Raw genomic sequence first — 23552 nt, 5'->3', positions numbered from 1 at the left:
TTGCCTCCTTCCCAGGACCCCTCCTGCACGTGCCGCCCCACTGAGCCCCGGGCCTTCCCCGACCCCTTCTGCTTCACTTCCCACAGCCGCGTCTCCGAGGACACCCTTGCACACCTCATCGTCTCTTGGCGTCTGCTTCCTGGAGACTCCAGGCCCGCATACTCTTCTGTCCCCCAGCAGGTCGCTGGGGCTGCCCGGCGGCTCTCTCAGCACCCGCTGGCATAGGGGAGGATGCTGGGCGTCACTTGAGGGGTCCTGCAGAGTACATTCAGGTATGGCCCAGCTTGCCAGCAAACGCGTGTCCCAGCGTTCTGGAAGGCAGTGAGCCCGGTGTGGCCTGTTTATGCGGCCAGAGGGCCAGGGCCTCCCACACAGGCCAACATGTCCCCGTCCTCCCAGCTTAGGCTTGAGGTCTAGGTCCCAGACGCTCTTATGTGTAGGTCTCAGTGAAGGTTTTGCCAATGGCATATATTGGGAAGAGCAGCACATTTCTCCAGGCCTCGGCCTGAAGCGCACCCTCCCACTGCCCCCACGCTTTCCCCTTCCCGCGAGTGGAAACATAGATGCACGCGCCTGCAACCCAGCGGCGATCGAGCCACCCGGGCCAATGGACTAGAGGATGGCAGGGCGACAGGATGGAAGGCCCCCAGGCTCCTGGATGACCTTGTGGAACCCAGCGGCCGCCAATCTGGAACAGCCCTCACAGACCATGACATGCCAGAGAAACACGTCCATCTTCTCTGAGCCACTGAACCATCATCGGGTCTCATTATCGTAGCAGCCTTCCCTGACCCTAAACAAACAAACAGCAATACTGGCAGTTTATTACTGCTGTTATTTTTTTTTTTTTAAGATTTTATTTGTTCATGAGAGACACAGAGAGAGAAAGGCAGAGACCCAGGCAGAGGGAGAAGCAGGCTCCACGCAGGGAGCCAACGTGGGAGTGGATCCCGGAACCCCAGGATCACGGCCTGGGCTGAAGGCAGCGCTAAACCACTGGGCCACCCAGGGATCCCTATTACTGCTGTTCTAACGGAACCCCTAAACTGAGGCATCAGCTCAGTGGATTTGCTACAGGTGGGAAGAGTGCAGGTGCTGCGGGCTGGAAGGTTGGAGATGCTCGTTCGACCTCGGCAAAGCGGCTGGTAAAACCATCTTTGTGAAGCCTTGGGAGGCTGCTCATGTGCTGGCTGAGCTCACGGCTCTTAAGAGAAGTGGCTGGAAAGAGCTGGAATATCAGTGTGTCGGTTGCTGGTCTTTGCGGCCACCAGCAGGTCAAAGAAGACAGGAGAGACGGGAGATGGAAAGGAATGGAGAGATCTAGAAGCAGGGTTCCTGGGAGGTAGAAGCCACCCGCCCCGTTTCTGATGCACACAGAGGGAAGTCAGCTGCCGTGGCTCATGGTTCGTGGCTCGTGGCTCAAGCCTTTCAAGCCCAGCACAGGATCTGGCCCCAGAGCCAGCTTAGGTTAAGGGTATTGTCTTCCCACCAGACTGACTATTTTAGATCCCGCCATGTAGCCGTGTAGGGGGGACGGAAGCGAGCTGGGCCAGAGCGGGAAACAAAGCCATAAAGCAGCCTCCAGAACTGTGCTGAGAAAACACCCGGGGGTGGCGATGGGCACCTGGGGCCAGCCAGGAGCACTGGACCAGAAGAGAGGCCAGAAGTGACCGGTAAGCACAGCCCTGTGGGCCCCAGGGAGGTCAGACCTTTGAACACCTACTTCAGAAGTGACCACAGAGGGTGACGGGGAAGGGAGAACTTTCCAGAACTGCGTTGGCCAGAGTAGCCTCATCCTCCAGAGCAAGTGCTCAGCGGTTGCCAGGTTGCCAGCACAGTGTGTTGTGCCCTTCGCTCCAGGGTAGCTGACGTGCCGCGGCGTCCTGGCTTTGGGTGTGTGGTTCGGGGACCCAGCAGCTCTGGGTCCCCTCATGGGGACGGGTGCGCTCCTGACCCCACCGCCAGCCCAGCCCACGCCAGCCACCTCCCTGGGCACCCCGGTGTATTCTCTAGAGTCCAGAGCCTGTTTCTTGGTTTTTCGGTTTTTCTCTCTCCCTCTCTTTTTTCTCCCCTTTGGCTCAGTTGTTTTGTTTCTTAAATTCCACATGCGAGTGAAATCATATGGCGTTTGTCTTTGTCTGATCGGCACAATAGCCTCTAGCTCCAGCCAAGTCATTGAAAACGGCAAGATTTCTTTTTTATGGCTGAGTAGTATTCCGTGCAGATGCAGGTGCGGGTGCAGGTGCGCGCGCGGGTGTGTGTGCAGGTGTGGGTGCAGGTGCGTGCACCGCATCTTTTGTAGGGTCACCAGTCGCGGACAGTGGGCTGCTTCCATGTTGGGCCATTGTCTGTCCTGCTGCTGTAAGCCTAGGGCTGCGGATCCCTTTGAGTCCGTGCTTTTGTGATTTTTGAGCAAACACCCAGCAGCCCGTACGGGATCACAGGTGGCTCCGTTGACCTTCAGGGGACCCCCCACGCTGTCTTCCGAGCGGCTGCGCCGCTTTGCGTCCCCCCCCAGAGTGCGACAGTTCCTTTCTGTCCACGTCCTCGCCCACACTTCTTGTTTTGCGTGTGTGATTTTAGCCCTTCTGATGGGTGAGGTGGTTTCTCAGGACTTTGGCTCGAGTTTCCGGACAAGGAGTGGTCGCACATCTTTCCGTCTTTCCAGTGTGCACCAGGGGCTTTTGAGTGCTCCTCTCCCTCCCTTCTCCCCCCGGGAGCTCTGTGGCCGTGCCGTTCTCGTCCATCACCGTGCTTGGGCACTGGGAGGGGCGGCTGGGATGGGGGCGCAGGAGCCAGTCCTGAAGCTGACGGGCCCCAGGGCCACGAGGAACCACACGGGCCTCGGGAGAGGCCTTCTGGCTCCAGACAAGCTGCGCTTCAGCCTAGAGGAAGGCCAGACGGAGTGGGGTGGGCGGCCTTGGAGAAGCCCTAGCTCGGCGGCACCTGGGAGGCAGCGGCCAACCGGAGCACATCCGCTGGGGCCACTGAGGCCGCTCTCCGCGTCCTTGCCTGCGCAGGGCTAGCCCGGCTCTCCCGGGCCTCCTTGGCGGCGAGCAGGGCCGTGCCTCAGTTTCCCGGAAGATGCAAGCGCGTGGGGCATGCTGCGCTCGGGCCTGGGCTCCTCGCAGAAGAGTCTAGGCCCGCCTGCGGTCGGCCTCCAAGGCGCAGGCAAGGCCCACGGACCCCGCAACTCGGAGCTGCCCCCGGGGGGGCCCCAGCAAGAGAAGTGGTTTGCGGGCCGGCGGCAGGCGCTCCCCATACCGCCCCACGGCAGGCTTCCCCACGGCGGCAGAGCCGCTCCCCAGCCCAGGGTGTGCTCCAGCAGCGGGGCTCGGCCAGGCAGGAGGTGACCAAACTTGGATCCCTGAACATCGTCCAGGAAATTGTTTTTCCAAAGAAACCACAAAAGCCCGTAAGTGTTTCGGCCCCAGAACTGCCTCAGGGGAAGACGCATCTTGTGACAACCAGCTCAGATGAGGACAGAAGACCCGGAGCCGCCTGGGCACCCCTCGGGGTCCTCACAGTCCCCAGCCCCTGAGTGCATTGCCCCACTCTGTCCTCCCTACCTGGCACCTGCTATAGCCCTGCCTCCCCAGCTGCCCCGTGGCCCGTGGCGGGTGGCCAGTGGCCGGGTGGGCAGGAGGAGCCCACAGGTAGGTCCTCACAGCACGAGGAACCACATCCAAGCCTGGTAGAGAGTGTGTGCATCACCCAGAGATCTGGAGGATGGTCGCTTTGGGGTGTCCCTTGTGGAGGGGGTGGAGCGTGTCCTGCCCGTGGGGGAATGAGCACCCTCGGATGCTTAGTGGCCGCGCATTGCTAGGGATACCCCAAGATCTGTTCTGTCTTTGGCCTACACGTGACATGGGGCCACACTCCCTGCCCACCCCACCCCCGGGATGTTCTATCCGGTGACAGTGACAGGTTTTCTCTACTCGGTGTGAGTCCGAGGTGGGCATCGGCTGCTCGGCCTGTGACAACGGGCACGAGCTGTATCGTCTCATGGGGTCTGCACTGGCTTTGGCTTCCCTCACGCACGGGGCCATGTGGTCCTGGGGGTGCCGGAGCCACAGCTGGGAGGGAGCTTGGCCTGGACACGCTGGAGGAGCGGCTCCCGGCCTCCTGGCCCGCTCGGTGGAGCGCCGCGTCCTGTGCCCCGGCGGCTCTGCTTCCTGGGTGCACCCCCACCAGGACACCTGGGTCCCCCACCGCGGCCGCCGGGTTCCCGCTGTGCAGACGCTCCCGGCCTGCGTGCGATGGCACCGACACACCCACACCGGCCTTTCCCTTGCGCTGAGCCCTCTTCACCCTGACCGGCTCTGGGCTAGATGCTTCCCTCATGACCCCTGCTGACCGTTGTCGCGATCCTTCATGTGCCCAGGATGCCCTTGCCTGCCTTTCATCCGACCTATCAAGTTGGCATCGGGTATGCCTTTTGCACCCAGTGGAGAGCTGGACTTTATTTTGAGATTTAGTCTGAAAAACATATGTATATTTTAAAAAATTAGCAAAATAGGGACCTATCACAAGTAAGGGGGTTGTCGGCTCCCTGATCAAAAGCCTCAGGCCCGATTGCCTCCCCGGCGGATCCTACAGAACAGTTAAGGAGTCAACACCAACACTTCTCAAAAATCTTCCCAAACCAGAAGACGAGGCAATGCTCCCTACCCCGTTTCATGAGGCCGGCGTTACCAAAGCTAGAGTAGAAGCCACGAGAAGGGGTGCCTGGGTGGCTCAGTCTGTCCTACCTCCAGGCTCGGATTTGGGGCTCAGGTCATGACCTCAGGTTGCGAGATGGAGCCCAGGGGGGGCTTGCTGCTCAGCTCCCCGGCTGCTTAAGGCTTCCTCTCCCCGCCCACCTGCTCCTGGGGCTCGCTCTCGCTTTCTCTCTAAGAAATAAATTTTTAAAAAAAAGAAAAGAAAAGAAACTACAAGAAAACCACAGAGCAATATCCCTTCTGGACACAGATGCAACCCCCCAGCAGGATGCCGGCCGCAGGGTCCAGCAGCCGCTAAATAGGATCATGCACCATGGCCACCTGCACCCGTGGCCACCTGCACCCGAGGCCCCGGGAACGCAAGGGGGGTGCACAGACCCAGCAGCCGCCCAGGACCAGGAAGCAAGGGACTTGCTCAGCGCCACGGCCGCCCCCGGGGCCCACAGCCCGCACCCCCGCCCAAGGCCCACAACCTGCCCCGCGGCCCCTGGGCACCCCTCCGCATGAAGGCCCAGCCAGGGCCGTGAAGACCCTTCCATAGGGAGGCCTCTGTCTCTTTCCCCGGTGTCTCCCCTTGTGATCGCAGCCCCGCGGAGCGGCCGTGGGCCCCGACGGCGGAGAGGAGAGCTGGCATCTGTGCGCGAGGGCAGCCCCCCGCCACGCGTGCTTGGCTCTGCGCCCCCATATCCGCTCGCTCGCCCCGCCAGCGTTATTGGGTTTCTCCGTCAGAGCCCAAGCGACAGAGGACAGGCCCTCGGTGTCCTCATCCTCCCCGCCTGCCCGGCTGCCTCCCCGTCACTCCATGTCATGCCCATACGGTTGTGGCCTGTGCACACGCACACTCGGCTGTGCACGCTCCCTGTTACCTCTCTCTCCGCCCAAGCGTGTTCAGGGCCAGCTCCGGGCCCCCATCACCTCTTGGCGGCCTGCGTCGCTCTCTGGTAGCTTCCCCAAGCAAGGTGCTTGCACACGGTGCTCCCCGAGTCCTTGCACACCTGCGGGGTCTGTGTTGGCTTCACCCCGAGCGCCACGGCGGCCCGGGAGGCTCTGCTGCTGTTGGGCATGGACGGTGCTGGGCCCGCCCCACCTCCTCCCTGCGGGGCCGACCATGTTTGCTTATTTCTGTCTGTCTGCCTGTCTGTCTGGCCCAGCTGCTCAGAGGTTGTTGTCCTCACCTCCAACGTCTGATAATTTTCCTGGGAGAGTCTTGGAGAGGACTGTTCTCGGTCCACCTCCCCAGGCACACCTGGGATCCTTCGCATAGATTCACATATTCTATTTTAAGAACGTTCCCCTCATTTCTATTTTTAAGTATTCATTGTATTTCGTTGTTTTGTGTTTCACGTCTGGAGGCTCCAATTATGTATACGTTGGCTCTCTTTTGTCTTTTTAAAATATCTATCATTTTCTGATTTTTTTTAAACCCACTTCTTTCACTTTGTCTCATTTTATTCACTTTCCTAATGTCTGTCCTCCACTTGTATTGCATTGTCCCTACGTCTTCCTTCCAGGTGCGTCCTCGTTGCTGAAATTATTTTGTTTATTCTCTTCCCTCTGTCCTTCCTTCTCTCATCTCATCTTCTCGCATTGCCTTGCTGTGACTTCCCTGAGTCGTTAGGTCTGTGTTGTGGTCTCCCATCACAGAGGCAATTGTTCTAGTAAGATTTGTTCATTTAAAAAAAAAAAAAAAAGATTTGTTCATTTAGGGATGCCCTAGTGGCTCATGGCTGAGTGTCTGCCTTTGGCCCATGGGCATGACCCCGGGGTCCTGGGATCGAGTCCCGCGTCAGGCTCCCTGCAGGGAGTCTGCTTCTCCCAAAGCCTGTGTCTCTGCCTTCTCTCTCTCTCTCTGTCTCTCATGAATAAATAAATAAAATCTTAAAAAAAAAAAAAAAAAACAAGAAAAAAAGAATAATCATTAAAAAAAAAAAAAGATTTGTTCATTCGTAGAACAGTGTTGAGTCAGATTTTTCATCTATTCCGTGGTAACACTTTTTTCCCGGCCGTTGTTCTTTATCTGGCAGGCCCTGTGGCTCTCTCCCACTCTTTTTCTTTAGCATCTTTGTATAGATTCTGTGCTAACTCAATTAAAAAAAATTATGTGCCATGAAATGAGTTGGATTTTCATGCCCTAGATATTTGTAGAAGGTTTTTTGAGGGAGTGTAGTGTTGCTGGCTCTCCCTGAGATTTGCCACCGCTGGGTTGTCTACTGTTTCCTCTGAGTGTTCGCCCCCCACCCACACCCCACACCACTGCCCCCCATCCCGCCACCTGCCTTGGGCTCTGCCACCCCCACCATCGCCGCTCAGATCGGTGGCCGCGGCCGTGGCTGTCCTCGTCTAGGTTCATGAGCCCGGCGGTGGTTCCCACGCAGGGGCAGTTCACGGTGCAGCAGCTCGGGGCGGTGTGGGGATGGCCGGGGAGGCTGCTAACCCTCGAGGACAAGGACCCCGCGCCCCGATGTGCCCCGATCCAGGAGGCTGGGGCGCCGTCCTCGCTGCAAGCTGTGGTTCAAGGAGAACGACTCACAGGGCCCCCCGCCGGCTCGGCCCCCCCCCCGCCCCCCCGCCCGACGACCGGCTCTGCCCTGGGGCTGCTGTGTGGGACCCCGGTCCTGCCGGCTTCGGGGAGGTCCCAATCTGTGGTTTAGGCAATGGAGCCCGCAGTGTGTTCTGTTGGCCTTTCCCTTTCGGAACATCCAGGCGAGAAGAGAGAACTTGCTTCTTCCTGCTTCCAGGTTCCCACCAAGATCCCGGGGGGCGAGGGGGCTGCTGCGACCTAGACTCTGGCTCGGGTGTGAATTGAGGCTGCAGACCCCCCACCGTGCCCCTGGGGCCTCGGGGCACTTGCCTCGGACCTTGGGGTGCTGATGGGCTGGGGCGCCGGCCGCTACTGGGCTCCCCCGCGGAGGGAGGTCAGCCCCCCGCCTTGGGTTCACCCCGTCTCTCATCTTTGTTGGCCCCTGAGAGCCGAAGCCAAGGTTGCGCAATCTGGCAAATTCACCCCAAGGCGAACAGCAGCCTCCCGCCGTGCCCGCCTCTCCGGACTCCTCATTCCACCTCTATCTTGGCTTCTGGGTGTTTTCTCCTTCTTGCCAGATCCTTGATTAATTTATTTTAGGTTCTTATTTTAACCAGCCTTTTTTTTTAAGATTTATTTATTTATTCATGAGACACACAGAGAGAGGCAGAGACCCAGGCAGAGGAGCCCGATGAGGGACTCGATCCCGGGGCCACGCCCTGGGCCGAAGGGAGACGCTCCACCCCTGGCCCCCCCCCCCCCCCCGGGCGCCCCTTAACCAACTTTGTTGTTCTGGTTATTTTCAGCATAAGAATCCGTGAGCACCTGTGTTCCACCGTCCTGCCCCTAAACAGAATCCCTGTCCCTAATCTCTCGGAGCCTCTACTCCCTCATCTCTCGCAGCCCACCCTGCCCTGCTGGCTGCGATCCCCGGGGACCCCACGTCCTGCCCACCCTCCGCCCGGCGCCCACGCCTGGCCCCACAGAGCTTTCCCTGTTTGCTCCCCTCCTGCAAAGGGCCAGCAACAGCACCCCCCCCAGCCAGCCGGAAACCATCTCCCACAGAGAGCACGTCTCCCTCGCCTCCCCCAGACAGGCGTGGGGCCCAGGTGAAAGTTCCTGCATTTTTTTTGGAGAGCTTTTATTTTTAAATGATCTCATATTTAGGGGGGGAAAGTGCAAAAAGAGTAGAGAGAACTTGTACATGTTCCTAACCCAGATCCCCCACGTGTTCACATTTTACATCACTTGCTTTACCCTTTGGCCTATTGGTGTATTGATCTCTCCATATCTACACAGACACACGTACGGTTACTATTACTATTATCATTATTTTCTGGACCTTGTGAGAGCTGCAAATACGAAGCTCCTTTACCTTTAGTTCCTCTTCGTACACACAAAAACTTGTTTTTGTTCCTAAAAACAAGGACACTGTCTCTCACACCTGCAGTGCTGTTCTCAAATTCAGGAAATTAATATAAATGTAACACGATGATGTAATCTATACACACACATTTTTTTCCAGTTGTCCCAATAATGTCCTTTATAGCAAAAAAAGGAGAAACATGTCTTTCTTGTCCTGGATCCAACCAACATGGCATGTTACACTTAGTTGGCAGGTTTCTTATCTGGAAGAGTCCCCCGATCTGCCTTAGTCTGTCATGGTCTTAACATCTTTGAAGAGTATAAACCAGGTCTTTAGTCGAATGTCCCTGAATCTGAGTTTGTCTGCGGTTTCTCCACGATCAACTCCACGGTTATGCGTGTTGGGCAGGAATAGCACAGAGCGACACCTTCTCAGCACATCGGGTCAGGAGGCCCACGGTGTCAGTTTGTCCCTCGCTGCTGACGTTCACCTGAATCACTCGGTTAAGGCGGCATCTGCCAGGATTTTCTACTATAGAGACAGGATTTTAAAATAACTGAGCATAGGAGGAAAAAAAGAGGGAGGCAAACCAAGACGCCGACTCTAACTACAGAGAACGTGCTGATGGTGACCAGGGGGCAGGTGGGTGGGGGTGGCTGAGGTAGGTGACGGGGTCAAGGATACAGACATCACCCGGGGCTCATCAACCCTCCCTTTCCCCTATTTCAGCCATGCCCAGCCCCGTAACCACCCATTTGTTCTCTAAACCTAACACTTTTTTTTAAAGATTGTATTTATTTATTTATTTGACAGAGAGAGAGAGAGAGAGGAGAGCATGAGCAGAAGGGACAGGCAGGGGCAGAGGGAGAAGCAGGGTCTCCGCTGAGCAGGGGGCCCGACCCCCTGCGCGATCCCAGGACCCGGGACCATGACCTGAGCCAAAGGCAGACGCTTCACCGGCTGAGCCACTGGGTGCCCCCGATGTATTACTGTATCTATAATGAATGACAGAGCCCTTATCTCTAAAGCATCAGTAATAACAGCAACTCTGCTGTTTTTGCAGGAAGCAGCTGAGCTGTGCCTACGCAGGGCTCAGGGCACCATCACTGTGACCAACTGGGGTGCGTTCCCCACTTCCATGTGCCAGGCCTGTCCCGCAGCCTGTGACATGTACTAACCCACCATAAGGGCCCTGGGCGGGGGTGACACTATTTCCTTGTTCCAGCAGAGGGGAGCAGGGCCAGGAGACACGCAGCGACTCACCCGACCGAGCCTGTGTGGCCCAGAGCCTGAGTCCCGCCCCAGGGCCTTGTCGCCCCCTCATACCTGCCCCGGAAGCGAGGCGGGTGTGCTGATGAGTACTGGGTGGGAAGGTTCGAGAGACTCCAGAGGGCGCAGCGAGGGCTTGGGGGCTGCCCACGCACGGCAGGACTGCTTCCCACCCCCTCCCGGGCGTCACCTTGCTGACCCGAGCCGGCCCCGTGCCGCCTGCCTTGCCTGATGGCAGCTCGGGGTGGCGGCCCTCACCTGGGCCCTCGGCTTCGGGCACCCCCACAGCCTCAGCCCCGCTTCCCTGGCTAGTTCATGTCTGCGTACCCCGAAGAGCCCTCGGCTCCCGGAAAGCACGAGTCACACCCGAGCCAGCCTGACAGATAGTAGGCGTCCAGTCAGTCCTTGTTGAATGAGCCCTCTGCCCTCTCGTCTAGTCTTCCCTGACCTCCCTGGAGTCCTGCAAGAGGGTGTCCTCAGCTGAAAGGACTGAAGGAAGGCTCCCTCGATGGCTCACAGAGAGAAAGGGCCCATCTCCCCAAAGCCCGTGCCGGGCACAGGGCAGGGACCAATCCCAGGCCCATTCCACCTCTGTGCCATGTGTCCCCCAGTGCTCTTTACCTCAATGTCCAGATTCCCAGCGCCATGGAAGTAGCTCTGGGCATCTGGAAACCCAAGCAGGGGGACTCTGGGTAGTAACGAGTTCTCAGGAAAATGGGATTACTTATATTCCTAATACTTGGATTTGAAATGTGTATAATTGAGGCGTTTCTGGTGAGAACTTCTCTAAAACTGACAGCTGTGCTTGGCTGTGCAGTCCTACAGGCGACTAGAAGAGACCTTTTTGGGAAGATCATCTTCCGCCTCCCATGAAGGCCAGAGCCACCTGGTCATAGTAGGTGTCAGGACTAAACCCAGCAGAAGAGGAGACCTGCCCTAGGGCACAGGCGATTTGCTGACAGGCAAAGAAAGGAGTTTCTGCATCCGGTTTACCAACAGGGCCACGCAAAGGGTGACTATCGATTCAAAGAACACCAAGCCATGGGCCAGGACGGAGGAGAATGCCCAGGAATGGGGCTTCCCGGTAGCAGAATCACTGAGCAGGCTGGTTAACGCAGGCACCGGGGATCTATGTCAGTGATGGTAAAATTGTGATCTCTAAGAACTTTCCTCTCTCATAAGCATCCATCCACCCAAAGGGATGCTGATTTCTGCTGGCCTTTGCAGTCCAGTGTCATCGAGAAAAGACTACATGATGTGACCTGGCATGAGAAACCTCCAGTACCAAATATATGGGTGGGAATGCGAACTCCGTGAGATAATCCAACACTGGTTATCCCGGACAGCTAGGAAATTTTGCATAATACGTTCTGCACACTAAATAAATCTAAGTGGTAGCTCTAATGCATGACCGTTTCATTTTATGCGTTCTATATGCATCTACATCATGGAGTTTTGGGGTTTTTAAAAATGTAGATGTCCCGTTCTTTGGTTGGCTTCGATATATATGGGGGAAAAGAAACCTCAATATATGTAATAATAGTTTTCAAGGTAATAATGCTTAATCAGATGCCATCTCCATGTTCTTAATGGTCTAAAAAATCACTTGGGTCTGCATTCAGCCCCTGTGGTGGGCGAGGGTAGGACAGTTGGATTGCAGCTGATATACAAGGGGGCTCGTAGGTCAGGAAAGAAAAGAGAAATGTTCAGTGAAGGAGAAAAGGTGCAGGAGCACTGCGGTGGCTGCAGTAAGCGTTGAGGGAGTTGTTCTTGAATCCTCAATGAAAGAAGAAGGCGCGAGGGCAATTTACTCCACACATTTCCCTCAAGTTAGGCCATGTCACAGCATTCTGTGTTTCTTCATTTAGTAAATGCCACCTCAACCCAGAACTCTTTTTTTATCTGTTTTCCCCAGTGGCTATGTGGGATCCACCGTGGCTGAGGAGGCCCTCGTGCGCTTGCGCCAGCCTGAGAGTGATGCCTCCTGAAATCTTGCACCATGTGGGTCTCACTTGCTTTGCCCTCGTCCTGGCTCTGTGCAGGATGAAGTGAAATATTCTAGTGTCATTGAGAACCACAGTCTTTGGTGTGTGAGTGATGCATGAGAGGAAGCAAAATCAACAGTGTATTCCTAAACTTGAATTGGAAGTATCAGTATCAATTCATGTTTTTCTTCTTGTGATGTATTTTATTTTAAAAGTAAGAACAGGGATCCCTGGGTGGCGCAGCGGTTTGGCGCCTGCCTTTGGCCCAGGGCGCGATCCTGGAGACCTGGGATCGAGTCCCACATCAGGCTCCCGGTGCATGGGGCCTGCTTCTCCCTCTGCCTATGTCTCTGCCTCTCTCTCTCTCTCTCTGTGACTATCATAAATACAATCTGAAAAAATAAAAAATAAATAAAAGTAAGAACACATTTCCTAGTTCTGTGCATTGAAAAGTCCAGAAACAATGACTAACCCGGTAGTAAAAAGCACCCCTGGTGCGCAGATTATGGTCTTTAAATACCACTTGCCACCAAAAGTACCATGGATCTTTGGGAAAATATACAGGGTGAGCCTGGAATATTTTTTCTCACCAAAAAGCAAGGAATCTGTTAAAGGCTACTAGAGTCAGTCAAAAGGACTCAGGAGCCAACTTGAATAAGCTCACACTGACCACTGAGGGAGCAATCGGAGCGTCGGTAAGGATAGGAACTGCAGTGGATTGAAACATCAAATATGCTTAATCGCATAATTTCTATAGTGATAAAGATCTCATTAACCGCCTTTGGGAGATGCCAAGAACAACTCATTTTGGAAACGCTAACAATAGGGCAAGAATCAGTTATTCTTCCTTTCCTACATAAACTGTACTTCCAAATCACCAAATGATTGACGGGGGAGTTTCTTTCCGCATGAATATTCCAGCTGGTTAGTGGAGAGGGACTGCTAGGGTTAGCGCATCGCCGTCTCCCCACCTCTAATGAGTTCCCGGATCTAGGCAGCGATCATCCTTCCTACTTATATTCCCCAAAGGGAAACAACCAGACACTATGTGCTTCTTGGTAGAAGAACACAACCTCACCTATGACGTAGTCTTGCCAAATAATTGAGCCTCGATTTGATTATATCTCCAGATCCAGTTATGAATGCACAGGAAGAACAGGGAGCAGAGGAAGGTGTTCAGTGACAGAAAAGGGATGCCGTTGGCGAAGCCCCAATTGTTTCTGCAACAACCACAGCAACAAAAAATGCAAGAAAAAGAAGAGTTGGAGGAACATCTCTAGAGCCCAAGAAACGAAGTGGCAAGTCCACGAGAACAGTGTAAATGATTCATTTGCATCCCAGCTGAAACACGTCAACAGTAGGAGCAGAACCTAGTGAGGCAACTGGGGAAATGCGAACGTCAAGATGCCTGCTGACATGAAGGCATTATAGCTAGTAGTTTCTCCCCCCGTTGGTATTATTTTCAGCCTTGCTGTGATACAATTGACATATAACATCCTATTAGCTCAAGGTGTACACTGTGATGATTTGACACACGTACATACTGCAAAATTATTCCCTCCATAATCTTTGTTAACATCCATCATGGATATTTTTTTGGTGGACAATATGGATTTTTTTTTAAGAGTCCCCCCTTAAGATATACATACACACATTTACAGGTAAACCGGTAAGACATTTGCCGCAGTAATTCAGGGTGAATGGACGTGGGTGGGAGGCCAAGGAAACAGGATTGTCCGTGATTGAAAATAGCTGAAACTTACGATGGGCCAGTGGGTCCATGGTACCAGTTTCTTTTCTTTTGCTTATGCTAAAGTTTTCACACTAAAAATTTTTTAAAAGAACAAAGTCAAAATAGAAAGATGCTTTGGACAAGAAACCCTGCAGTCCAGGAAATTCTAAAGGAGTTTCAGGCAGAGGGAGATCATCACAGCTGCAAGGTGAGAAATGCAGGAATGAAGGAGAAAGAAAATGGCAAAGAAGAGGTTAATCCAAATGTGCATCAGAAAGCGATACTAACAGTGCCCTTAAAACTACGGAGTGAGGGGATCCCTGGGTGGCTCAGCGGTTTGGCGCTGTGCAGCAGCTTTTAATCTTGATGACGTCCCAGTAGTTTATTTTTGCTTTTGTTTCCCTTGCCTTGGGAGACATAGACAAAGTAAGTTTAAAAAAAAAATAGAAAAAAAAAGTCAAAAAAAATAGAAAAAAAAAGTCAAAAAAAAACAGAGAGTAGGGCAGCCCCGGTGGCACAGCGGTTTAGCGCCACCTGCAGCCCAGGGCGTGATCCTGGAGACCCAGGATCGAGTCCCACATCGGGCTCCGTGCGTGGAGCCTGCTTCTCCCTCTGCCTGTGTCTCTGCCTCTCTCTCTCTCTGTGTGTGTCTCTATGAAGAATAAATAACTAAAATCTTTAAAAAAAAATAGAGAGTAGGAGAGATAAATATGGTCATTAAAGAAGGATCCATGTCTTGATTACAGTTAAAAGTCTGCAGCGGGGGCGTGTGGGGCCGCGGTAAGGACCAGTCGGGGGACTTAGTGCTGCCAATGATAGTCAGTTTCCCGGCCGGACGGTGATCATACGGGTGTTGGCTTTATCACTGTTGTGCGTCAGATATAACATAGTTTTGCCTCATGTTCTCTTCTGCGTCGTATTTCACAAGAGTTTGCTCTGGTTTTGTTGGTGATGGGTGATGGGCGTGATTCTGTTCCAGGCAGCCCGACCTCAAAGCATAAGCCTTTAGCCGCATTAGTCCTGTGCTTTCTAATTACCTAATAAGACGTAACGCTCGTCATACGTGTTAACTTATTTAACCCTCATAATGACGCTATGAGATAGATTCTATTTTTCATCCCCATTTGAAGATGTAGAGACAGGGCATAAACACGTTAAGTCCTAAGTCAGAGCACGAGGAGGGGACAGAGCTGGGAACTCTGTGTGGCCCTTTCTGAGCTTCTGTGCCAGACCGTGTACCGTAGACCACATCGTGGTCATCACAACACTCTGGAAACACAAGTGAAAGGCTTTTTGGATGTATTGATCATACCTTTTTTTTTTAAGATTTTATTTATTTATTAATGAGAGATACAGAGACAGGCAGAGACACAGGCGGAGGGAGAAGCAGGCTCCATGCAGGGAGCCCGACGTGGGACTTGATCCCGGGTCTCAGGATCACACCCTGGGCTGAAGGCGGCGCTAAACCGCTGGGCCACCCGGGCTGCCCCTGATTATACCTTTAAGTCTGTAAATAATCTTTGTTATCATACTGGGGGAAAAATTCATGTGGAAGAACAATTCGTTTATGAGAGCAAATGTAATTTTGGAGCAGATTGGAAAAATCATCCTATAAGATGTAGGATTGAGCCCCACATCGGACCCTCCCTGAGCAGGTGGTCTGCGTGAAGTGTCCTTTCCCTTGGCCGCTCCCGCAACTCACATGCGCTTGTTCTCTCTCTCTCCCAAATAAACAAACAGATCTTTAAAAAATAATTATTAGGTACTGTGTTTTAGGGGGAGGGGTAGACAAAGCAGAATGGAATTAGGAACCTAGAAACAGACCCACATAAGTATGGGAATATAGACTCAGTAGGGAGGTGTTGTGCATCACTGAGGCAAGTACGGCCAACTTAATGTATTCTGCTGGGGAAGATGGCTATCCATATGGAAAAACATAAAGCTAAGTTACTAACTCACACCACATGTAGTCATAGATTTCAGACAGATTTAATACTTTTTTTAGCAGCAAACATGGAAGAAATGTCTTTAGATCTTTATGACTCTACTGAAATTTAAAAAAAAAAACGATCCTGCATATGACAAAAGATACATCATGCATCAAGTTAAAAGATGCACCACATATGTGCTGGGCTGCCTGTGTTTTATCTGGCGACTTTACTGAGAAGATGCTCCGCCTCACTAGAAATCAAAACATACAAATCACAACAACAATGAAATTTCACGTCCGTCAACTTAGCAAGAATGATCTAATCTAATAATATTTGCAGGTGGGTGCATAAAAATGGGTACAAGCACCTTAGAATTTTATGATACCCACTAAGGTTGAAAATGTTCGGGGATCCCTGGGGGGCTCAGTGGCTGAGCGCCTGCCTTTGGCCCAGGCCGTGACCCCGGGGTCCTGGGATCGAGTCCCCCATGGGGCTCCCTGCATGGAGCCTGCTTCTCCCTCTGCCTGTGTCTCGGCCTCTCTCTGTGTCTTTCGTGAATAAAGGGATAAAAATCTTAGGAAAGGAAAGGAAAGGAAAGGAAAGAAAGGAAAGGAAAGGAAAGGAAAGGAAAGGAAAGGAAAGGAAAGGAAAGGAAAGGAAAGGAAAGGAAAGGAAAAAGGAAAGGAAAAAGGAAAGGAAAGGAAAGGAAAGGAAAGGAAAGGAAAGGAAAGGAAAGGAAAGGAAAGGAAAGGAAAGGAAAGGAAAGGAAAGGAAAGGAAAGGAAAAAAAAGAAAAGAAAAAAGAAAGAAAAGAAAAAAAAGAAAAGAAAAGAAAGAAAAAAAAAGAAAAGAAAAGAAAAGAAGAAAAGAGAAGAAAATGTTCACTGCCCGGTTGCCCTAGGGACTCTACGTCTAAGTGTCTGTCCAGAAACTGTCTCATCAGTGCACGAAGAAACGGGCCCAAGGCTGTTAATTGCCACAGAAGCAACAAAACGAGACAAAACAAGATGAAGACAAAGCAATTATTTTTGTAGTAAAATACACAAAACCTATTATCCCAGTGGATCCAACCTTGTGATCCCGTGACACATGCATGACCTGGCGTGACCGGGTCGTCGTAACTGTAGCACGGAGCTAGTCCGTAGCTCAAAATGAATGAGGTAGAGCGGGGTGGTCCCACAAGGATACACGGTACCTACGTGATGTTGGATGATTAAGGCAAGTCCCAGGGGATGCTCTACGGCAAACCACGACTCCCAGATTCACGAAGACGCTGTGCCGCGTGCGTGTGCGCCGGGAGCCCCGGACGGGTGGTCGCCCGAGGTGCAGGGGGCGAGGTAAGCGTGCAGGCGAGTTTCCCACTGTACTTACACTGCTGCCTCTGGAGACCGTGTGACGTCTGCTCAGTGCAGGTGACACGGGTTGGGGTGCTGGTCTTCACATTTTCCTCTCTCTTTGAAGTGACTCGAAATCAAGAGTGAGAGTAACTTTTTTAAAAGGAAGCGGATGACCTGGTGGGTCCAGAATGCCCAGATGCCAGATGCGCTTCCCGCCTAGTTCCTGGCGTCCTCGGGGCTCTGGTTGCCAACCCCGCGGCTCTGCTCTGCGGCGTCACCTCCCAAGGGGGCGTGGCGTCTCTGTCCTTGTCCTTGTCCAGCCTGCGGCGCTGGCAGGTGCCTAAGCCAGGCTGGAGCTGACGCATCCTCTCAGTCCACCTCCCCCCCATGAGCATCACCCCGAAGTTCCGGGGCCTCTGAGGCCAGGCCTCCCCCGGGCCAGGGCCTTGTTCCCCCAAGAGAAACAGGGAGTGCGGGGAGGAGGCACGAAGTGCTGCAGGAGGAAGGGACCTACCCGGCAGATGACACGGGAGCAGCCCCTGGCTGAGCCGCTCCAGGCGCCTCCTGGACATGTGCGTCTTTGGCGACAGGCCCGTGGGCGCCAGTTCTTAAAAAGCTTATTCTTTCAGGAGGCAGCTGCGTGCAGTAGGGAAGCTCAGCACCTAACCAACTACTTCAGTGACACTTCGGACGCCGCGCCTCAATCGTCCCCGAATGTCTACCGACTTCGGTACAGACACCTCGCCCGCCTGGAGGACCGCAGCTGCCCCTCCTTTCCTCCGTCATCCCCACGTGGTCGCCACGGCGCTGGGCTCACTCTCTTGGTCTTAAAAATAATTTGTGTCGTAGTAAAATACACACGATGCGAGCGTCACTCTTCTGCTGGGGTACCCGTGCCCCGGCCCTCGGCGTGTTCACTGCACCCACCGCCCCCGGCCTTCTCCGGAACATTCTCATCTTGCGGGGGGAACGCTGACTCCCCAGGCCCCCCTCGCCCTGCCCTGGGAGCCCCAACTACTTCCAGCGCTCCGGCTGCATTTGTCCTCTCGTGGCTGACTTGTCGCGAGCGTGAGGCCCCCGGGGTCTACGGGCGCGGGCAGGTGGCGACGCATCCCCTCCCCCAGCCGTGCTCGCCCCTCCGTGCACCTGCTGGCCGACCCAGGTGGCATCTGGGGGGATAGGTTGGCCGGGCAGGGGGACGTGGCCGCCGTCGGTGCGTCGTGGGCACAGGCGACACAGGCCCGCCCGGCCTCCCGGCTGTGGCTGCGGGAAAGGCCCCGGTGCCTGGGTTCTCAGGGCCTTGGGTGCCCCGGGCCCTCAGGCGACCCCCACGCCGGCCCCTGCCCGGCCCGCCCTCGCTCCAGCGGCTCCCCAGCAGGTTGGGCCTCTTCCCGGCAGCCCCTCCTCGCAACGCGGAGCCAGGTCCCTCGGAGGCCTTGCCCCGCTGCCTGACGGGCCGACACAAGTGTGTCTTCGGTCACGAGTGACACATGACTCGACTCACGGGGCTAATTAGGCCGGATTGCTTGTCGTCTCCTGACTCATTGAAAGAAACAGGCTCAGTTAGCTCAGTGCCTGGGGATGGCATCCCAGGGCAGAACCCCCCCACCCCGCGCCCCTGCACCCCAGGTGCCGGGATGCTCCAGGCCGCTCCAGGCGCACCGGCCTCCTGTGTTCTTGTCGGCCTAAAGAAAACCTCTGGCAGCGCAGTGGTTAAGCGCTGCCTTCAGCCTGGGGCCTGATCCTGGAGTCCTGGGATCGAGTCCCACGTCGGGCTCCCTGCGTGGAGCCTGCTTCTCCCTCTGCCTGGGTCTCTGCCATTCTTGTGTGTCTTGTGAATAAATAAATAAAATCTGAAAAAAGAAAGAAAGAAAACCACCTCAGAAGCTCCCTGTCAGATACTCCCGAACCTTCTACTGGGCAGAATTATGTCACGTGTGGACACTGCAGCTAGTCACGCGGCCCAGGTAGTGGGATCGAGCTGGATTCCCCTAGGGATCCAGGCCCCATGGGGGGGACCGGGCAGTGCTGCGTGAAGGTGAACAAAATCATCCTCTTCTGGGAAGGAAGGGGGGTGGAGGGAGGGAGAGAGAGATGGAGATGGGGAAGGAGGGGAGGGAGGGAGGGCTGCCTCGGTTTCCTCTGAACCCCGGGCGTAGCCAGTCCTCGGTGCGTAGTGGGAACCTAGTAAGCACTTGCCTGATGCTGCCACAGCCCCGAGGGAGGACGGCGCTTTCCATACCCTCTGTACGTCCTGGGCCGTGTCAGCCCCCAAGCGGGCCCCGTCCTCCGTTGGGGTGGGCCCTCTGTTTTGCGGCCTGGATGTCCCCCGGACCCACCGGCCTCCTACCCCGTGATGCCCGCCCGCCCCAGCACTGGGAGGAAGGCAGAGACACGGAGCACCAGGATGCCTTGCCGAGCGGGAGGCACATGAGGCCCGCAGAGAAGTAAGCGGCCGTGGGCAGAGCTGGGCGTCTGGGTGGCACAGGGGACCCGCCGGGCCGGGGACGGGCCCCTCCATTCGCTGCTCATGGGGCTGACCCCGGGCAGCCTGGGGCAGGCGGGCGGTGGCTGTCACCTGGCCGTGCGGGTCGGCCCCAGCAGTCTCCTCGCGGGGACCCGGCCTCCAGGACCGCAGGCTGCGCAGGGATGTGTGTGTGCAGCGCTACTCAGAAGAGCAAACAGCTGGGATCCCCCGACAGCCCTGGAGAGGGGGCAGGGTCCAGGGCCCCCCAGGAATGGGATGCGTCTAGGAACACGGGGTAGATACGCTAGCCCAAGGTCTTAGCAGCAGCGAGTCGAGCTAACCGGGCAGCTCTGTCCGCGTCGCGGTTGTCAACAGGGCAGGTCCCCTGTCGGAGCGGACGCGGCCAAGGACACAGGATGCTGGCCGTGGCCGTGGCCGTGTCTGCATGTCTCCAGGCTCGCCGCAGCATCCCATCAAATGTGCGGTGCTCCGCCTGCCAACCGGCCTCATGAGGCTGTTAGGCCAGCGCCCGGGAGCTCTGCAGGCGCCCCAACGTGCCCGCGGCCCAGCGCACGAGGAGAGTGAGTGGCAGCACAGCATCTGGAAGAGGGGACAAGTGGTGCCCGCGCGGCCCGTGGGTCCCCGCTGGCTGCCCGGCACGCGTCCTTGTTCGAGATGCAGCGGGGCTCCCGGGCCCAGGCATCTGTCAGGGAAATGGTTGCCGGTCTGTGCAGCTGCCAGGCCTCCTGGTGCGCAGCGGACCGTTACCTGGGGCCCGTGAAGCCCAGGGCAGGGGCGCCCGCGTCCCTCGACGGAGTTTGTTCCCCGGGGGTCCCGGGGGAGCAGCCTCTAGAGGCTTCCAGGGCTGGGCCTGTGAGCGGCGCCCCCCACCGCCACCGTCCCGGGGCTGCACGGACCCGAGGGAGGGCCGGGGAGCAGGGCCAGGCGTGGGCCAGCAGCGGGGGGGGGGGGGGGGGGGGGGGGTTCCCGAGAGTCGGGTGAGCCCCGCCTGCGCACGTGTCCCTTTTGTCGCCGTGAAGAGGCCGGGCACGCGGCCCTCGCGCGGGGTCTTGGCCCTGTCGGGACCGTGACAGGCGGCTTCCCTAACACTGGGGCAGGTCAGTGAGGGTCCGGCCCCGGCGTCAGTGCCCTGCGTGTCGGGCAGGGTGACTCGGTTTCTCAAAGCCCACGTGCGGGCAGAAGCCCGACCCTGAGCCTGGTGGCATCCAGGTACGTGGGCCCAGTCCTCGGGACCAGTGGTGCGTCGGGCACTAGCAGGGACGGTTACCACGGCTGCAGGCGAAGTAAGGTCACAGCTCGGAGGACCCTAGAGAGGTGATCCGGGATGATCCACGGGGCCCAGTGTACGACGGGGTGGTGACCTAGGGCTCGGGGGCAGCAGAGTGACAACCTCGAGGGACACCATGGCCTTGCCGGCCTTGAAGACACTGCAGGGGGCCGCCGGCCAAGGGGTGCAGGTGGCCCCGGAGGTGGGGGCACAGGGACATGGGTGTCCCCCTAAGCCTCCGGGAAGGAAGGCGGCCCTGCCAGCACCTTGGGCTCAGCCGCGGGGACCTTCCGCGCGCCTGACCTCCTCCGAATTCTGAGATAAGCAGTTTGTGTCGTTTTAAGCCACTCGGTTTGTGAGACTCGTAGTGACAACGGGAATGAACATCCTGGGGAGCCAGCCTGGGGCCCCGCAGGGGTGGCTTGGCGACGTCTCTCTCAACCTGACAGTGGTCCCCAGTCGTGTAGCCTGGGTCGAACCTTGACCTCCCCACTCACAGGCGGGGTACCGAGCAGGTCAGCCCATGTCTCTGCGCCTCCCTTTCCTCGTCTGCAAGGTGGGGACGGTAGAGCCGTTGGGGCCGTTGTTTCGTGTGGCATGCAGGATATGCTCCATGGCCCCGGCGACAACGATGGGTCCGCGTGTCCCTGGTGGGGGGAGCCCCCTGCTGCCTTGAGGAAGCTCCAGCCCAAGACAAGCGAGGTCCTCCTCCGCCCGCCGCTTTGTTGCCTGTCTTTGTAAGGCACTCATGAAATAGGGTCACGAGGAAGGTATCCCATTAATACTACAGGTTCATACGGATCGACCGGTGCCTGAGTCATAGAGGCTCTTCTGAGGTCCGGGCAGGGCGGTGGCCACAAGGGGCCCAGAGGCTCCCTCCTCACCTCCCCCACAGACCGGGTGTCTTTGCCCAGGCCCGCACGTGGGCCGGGCGGCGCTGTGTCCCTCCGCCCCATCCTTTTGAGGTGGGGAGACTTGATTTTCTCTTTCTGCTCGAGACTGTGCTTATGGGGGCAGGGGGGTTGGTGAAACACCTCACAGACTTGATCCCAAAAAAAAAAAAAAAAACCCAATCCCCAAAATAAAATGGATGTAACTTCCTGGTGGAGAAGGTGGCTTTTCAGCAATAAATGGAAGGACGACCCCACCCGGCTCCAAGCCCCTGGTCTGGTAAGGAGTCCTCATTCCTCTGTCCGGCCCCACTGTCGCCCTGAGTGCGAGACTGACCTGGGCTGTCTTCAGGAAAGCCTTCCGTGCTGGTCGTTGGGATTTCCAGGTAAGAATATTTCCAGTTGCTGTCCCTTAACTCTGGGCGGAAGGCCAAGGAGGAGCCCTCGCGTGCCGGCCGCGGTGGCTCGGAGGTGGCCCAAGCAAACTGCTCGCGGCTTCTGTGGCATCCGAGCCTAATCCCGACCGAGGCTCAATGAGACCCCGTGCCATCCCGTGGGGCTGGGCCGGGGGCCTGGTTGTGGCAGCCGGGCCTTCTGTCGCGAGGGACAAGGCTGCAGGCCTCAGAGAAGCTTTGACTTGCATTCTAGAATGTTCTCACATCACCCCCCAGAAGGAAGCCTCTGGCATGACAAGTTGAGACGCCCCCACCTTGCTGCCACCCCTTTTAAATGCACATTCGTTCAGTTATAAAAGAAATAGTTGCTCTTTGTGGAAAATATGAGAAATATGAAATACAAAAAAAAAAAAAAAAGGAAGGAAGGAAGGAAGCGCAAGCAGAAGGCCGCCAGCACGCTGCCCCTGGTTATCTTCTTGCTGTTTTGCTCTCACCTTGCGAGCGGCTGTCACTTCGGATTCCCGTTTCTGGGGCCATTTCTGGTCCGCGCTCATCCACGGAGGGACACAGCCGCCCCAGCGCAACACTGCATGGGCCCCTCCCGACCTGGGCCCCCCACCCCAGCCGTGGGGTTCGGAAGGCTCCCCTTCCTGCCCGTCCTCCGGGCGGTCTGCCCGTGGAGCCGGCAGGGAGCTGAGCCCAGGCCCTCGGTGCCCCAGCCCCTCCCGCGGCCTCCCTGGGCCGGGTGCCTGGGGTCCCGCGGTGGGGTTCTCAGAGGCCGGCCTGGCTCCTTCTGTGCCCGCCCCTTCTGCACCCCCCAGTGGGAGGCATCATCATCATCATCACCCTCCTTTCCTCGCCCCAGTGCCAGTCCGAGCAGCCTGTGCCGGGGCCTCAAAGGAGAGGGGCGCCTGTGGGGTTGGGTCTGCCCCTGACGTTGAGGGTGTGCAGTCGCCTGAACCCATTTGCTGAGCCGGCCTTGGTGACAGTCAGCTCCCTGGGGCGGGGATGGGGGCACAGGGACGAGGGGGGTTACCCAGTGGCCCCCCCGAGAGCCCCCCCACCCCCCAACGCCCCCCAGAGGCCCCACCCACCAGCACCCCCATCTGCTCACAGGGAGGCACAGCCGAGCCCCGCGGGCAGGACATCAGTCAGGGCTACGGCTGGCTGGGCTGGACCCTCCGCTGACCCCACCCTTCCCCTGGGGCTCTCTCCCAGAGGCCTTCGCGGCCTGGCCTGACCTGCCCCCACCCCAGCACCCTCTGGGCCTCATGCACCCATTTCTAAACTTTTATACAACTCATCACGTTAGACTATGGGCTTTCTTTACAGGGGTGCATGCGTGTGTGTGCGTGTGTGTGTGCACCTGTGTGCATGTGCCTGTGTGTGCACCTGTGTGTGCACCTGCATGTGTGTGCGTGTGTGTGCATGTGTGTGCACCTGTGTGCATGTATGTGCCATGTCCCGGGGGAGGCAGTGGAGCCCCAAGCCCCGAGCGCGGAGTCCCCAGCCCTGAGCCAGGGCCTGGGCAGCCAGGAGCCCCACCCGCGGGGCCTGGAGCTGGGAGCCCACGGACAGGGAGCTGTGCACAGGTTAAGGGGGGCCCTGGGGCCCGGGCCGCGGGCAAGATGGGGAGCGGCGCCGGCACTCA

General features: G+C 56.6%; 1 protein-coding gene across 2 annotated transcripts in view; it reads left to right on the top strand.

The window, feature by feature from the left end:
• The window catches only part of ALKBH3 (alkB homolog 3, alpha-ketoglutarate dependent dioxygenase), a 71554-nt gene extending 52896 nt beyond the window's left edge, over nucleotides 1–18658 (top strand). The window contains exon 5 of one of the 2 annotated variants that reach the window (XM_041773760.1): nucleotides 17491–18658. In XM_041773760.1, coding sequence (XP_041629694.1) covers nucleotides 17491–18042 — 552 coding nt within the window. In that variant the 3' untranslated portion in view covers nucleotides 18043–18658. The remainder of the gene's footprint in view (nucleotides 1–17490) is intronic. The other variant, XM_041773757.1, reaches the window with a different exon arrangement.
• The last annotated feature ends 4894 nt before the right edge of the window (nucleotides 18659–23552 follow it).

The sequence above is a fragment of the Vulpes lagopus genome, chromosome 11 (assembly GCF_018345385.1).
Source record: "Vulpes lagopus strain Blue_001 chromosome 11, ASM1834538v1, whole genome shotgun sequence".
Taxonomy (NCBI): domain Eukaryota; kingdom Metazoa; phylum Chordata; class Mammalia; order Carnivora; family Canidae; genus Vulpes; species Vulpes lagopus.
This window is presented reverse-complemented; position numbering and strand designations above follow the sequence as displayed.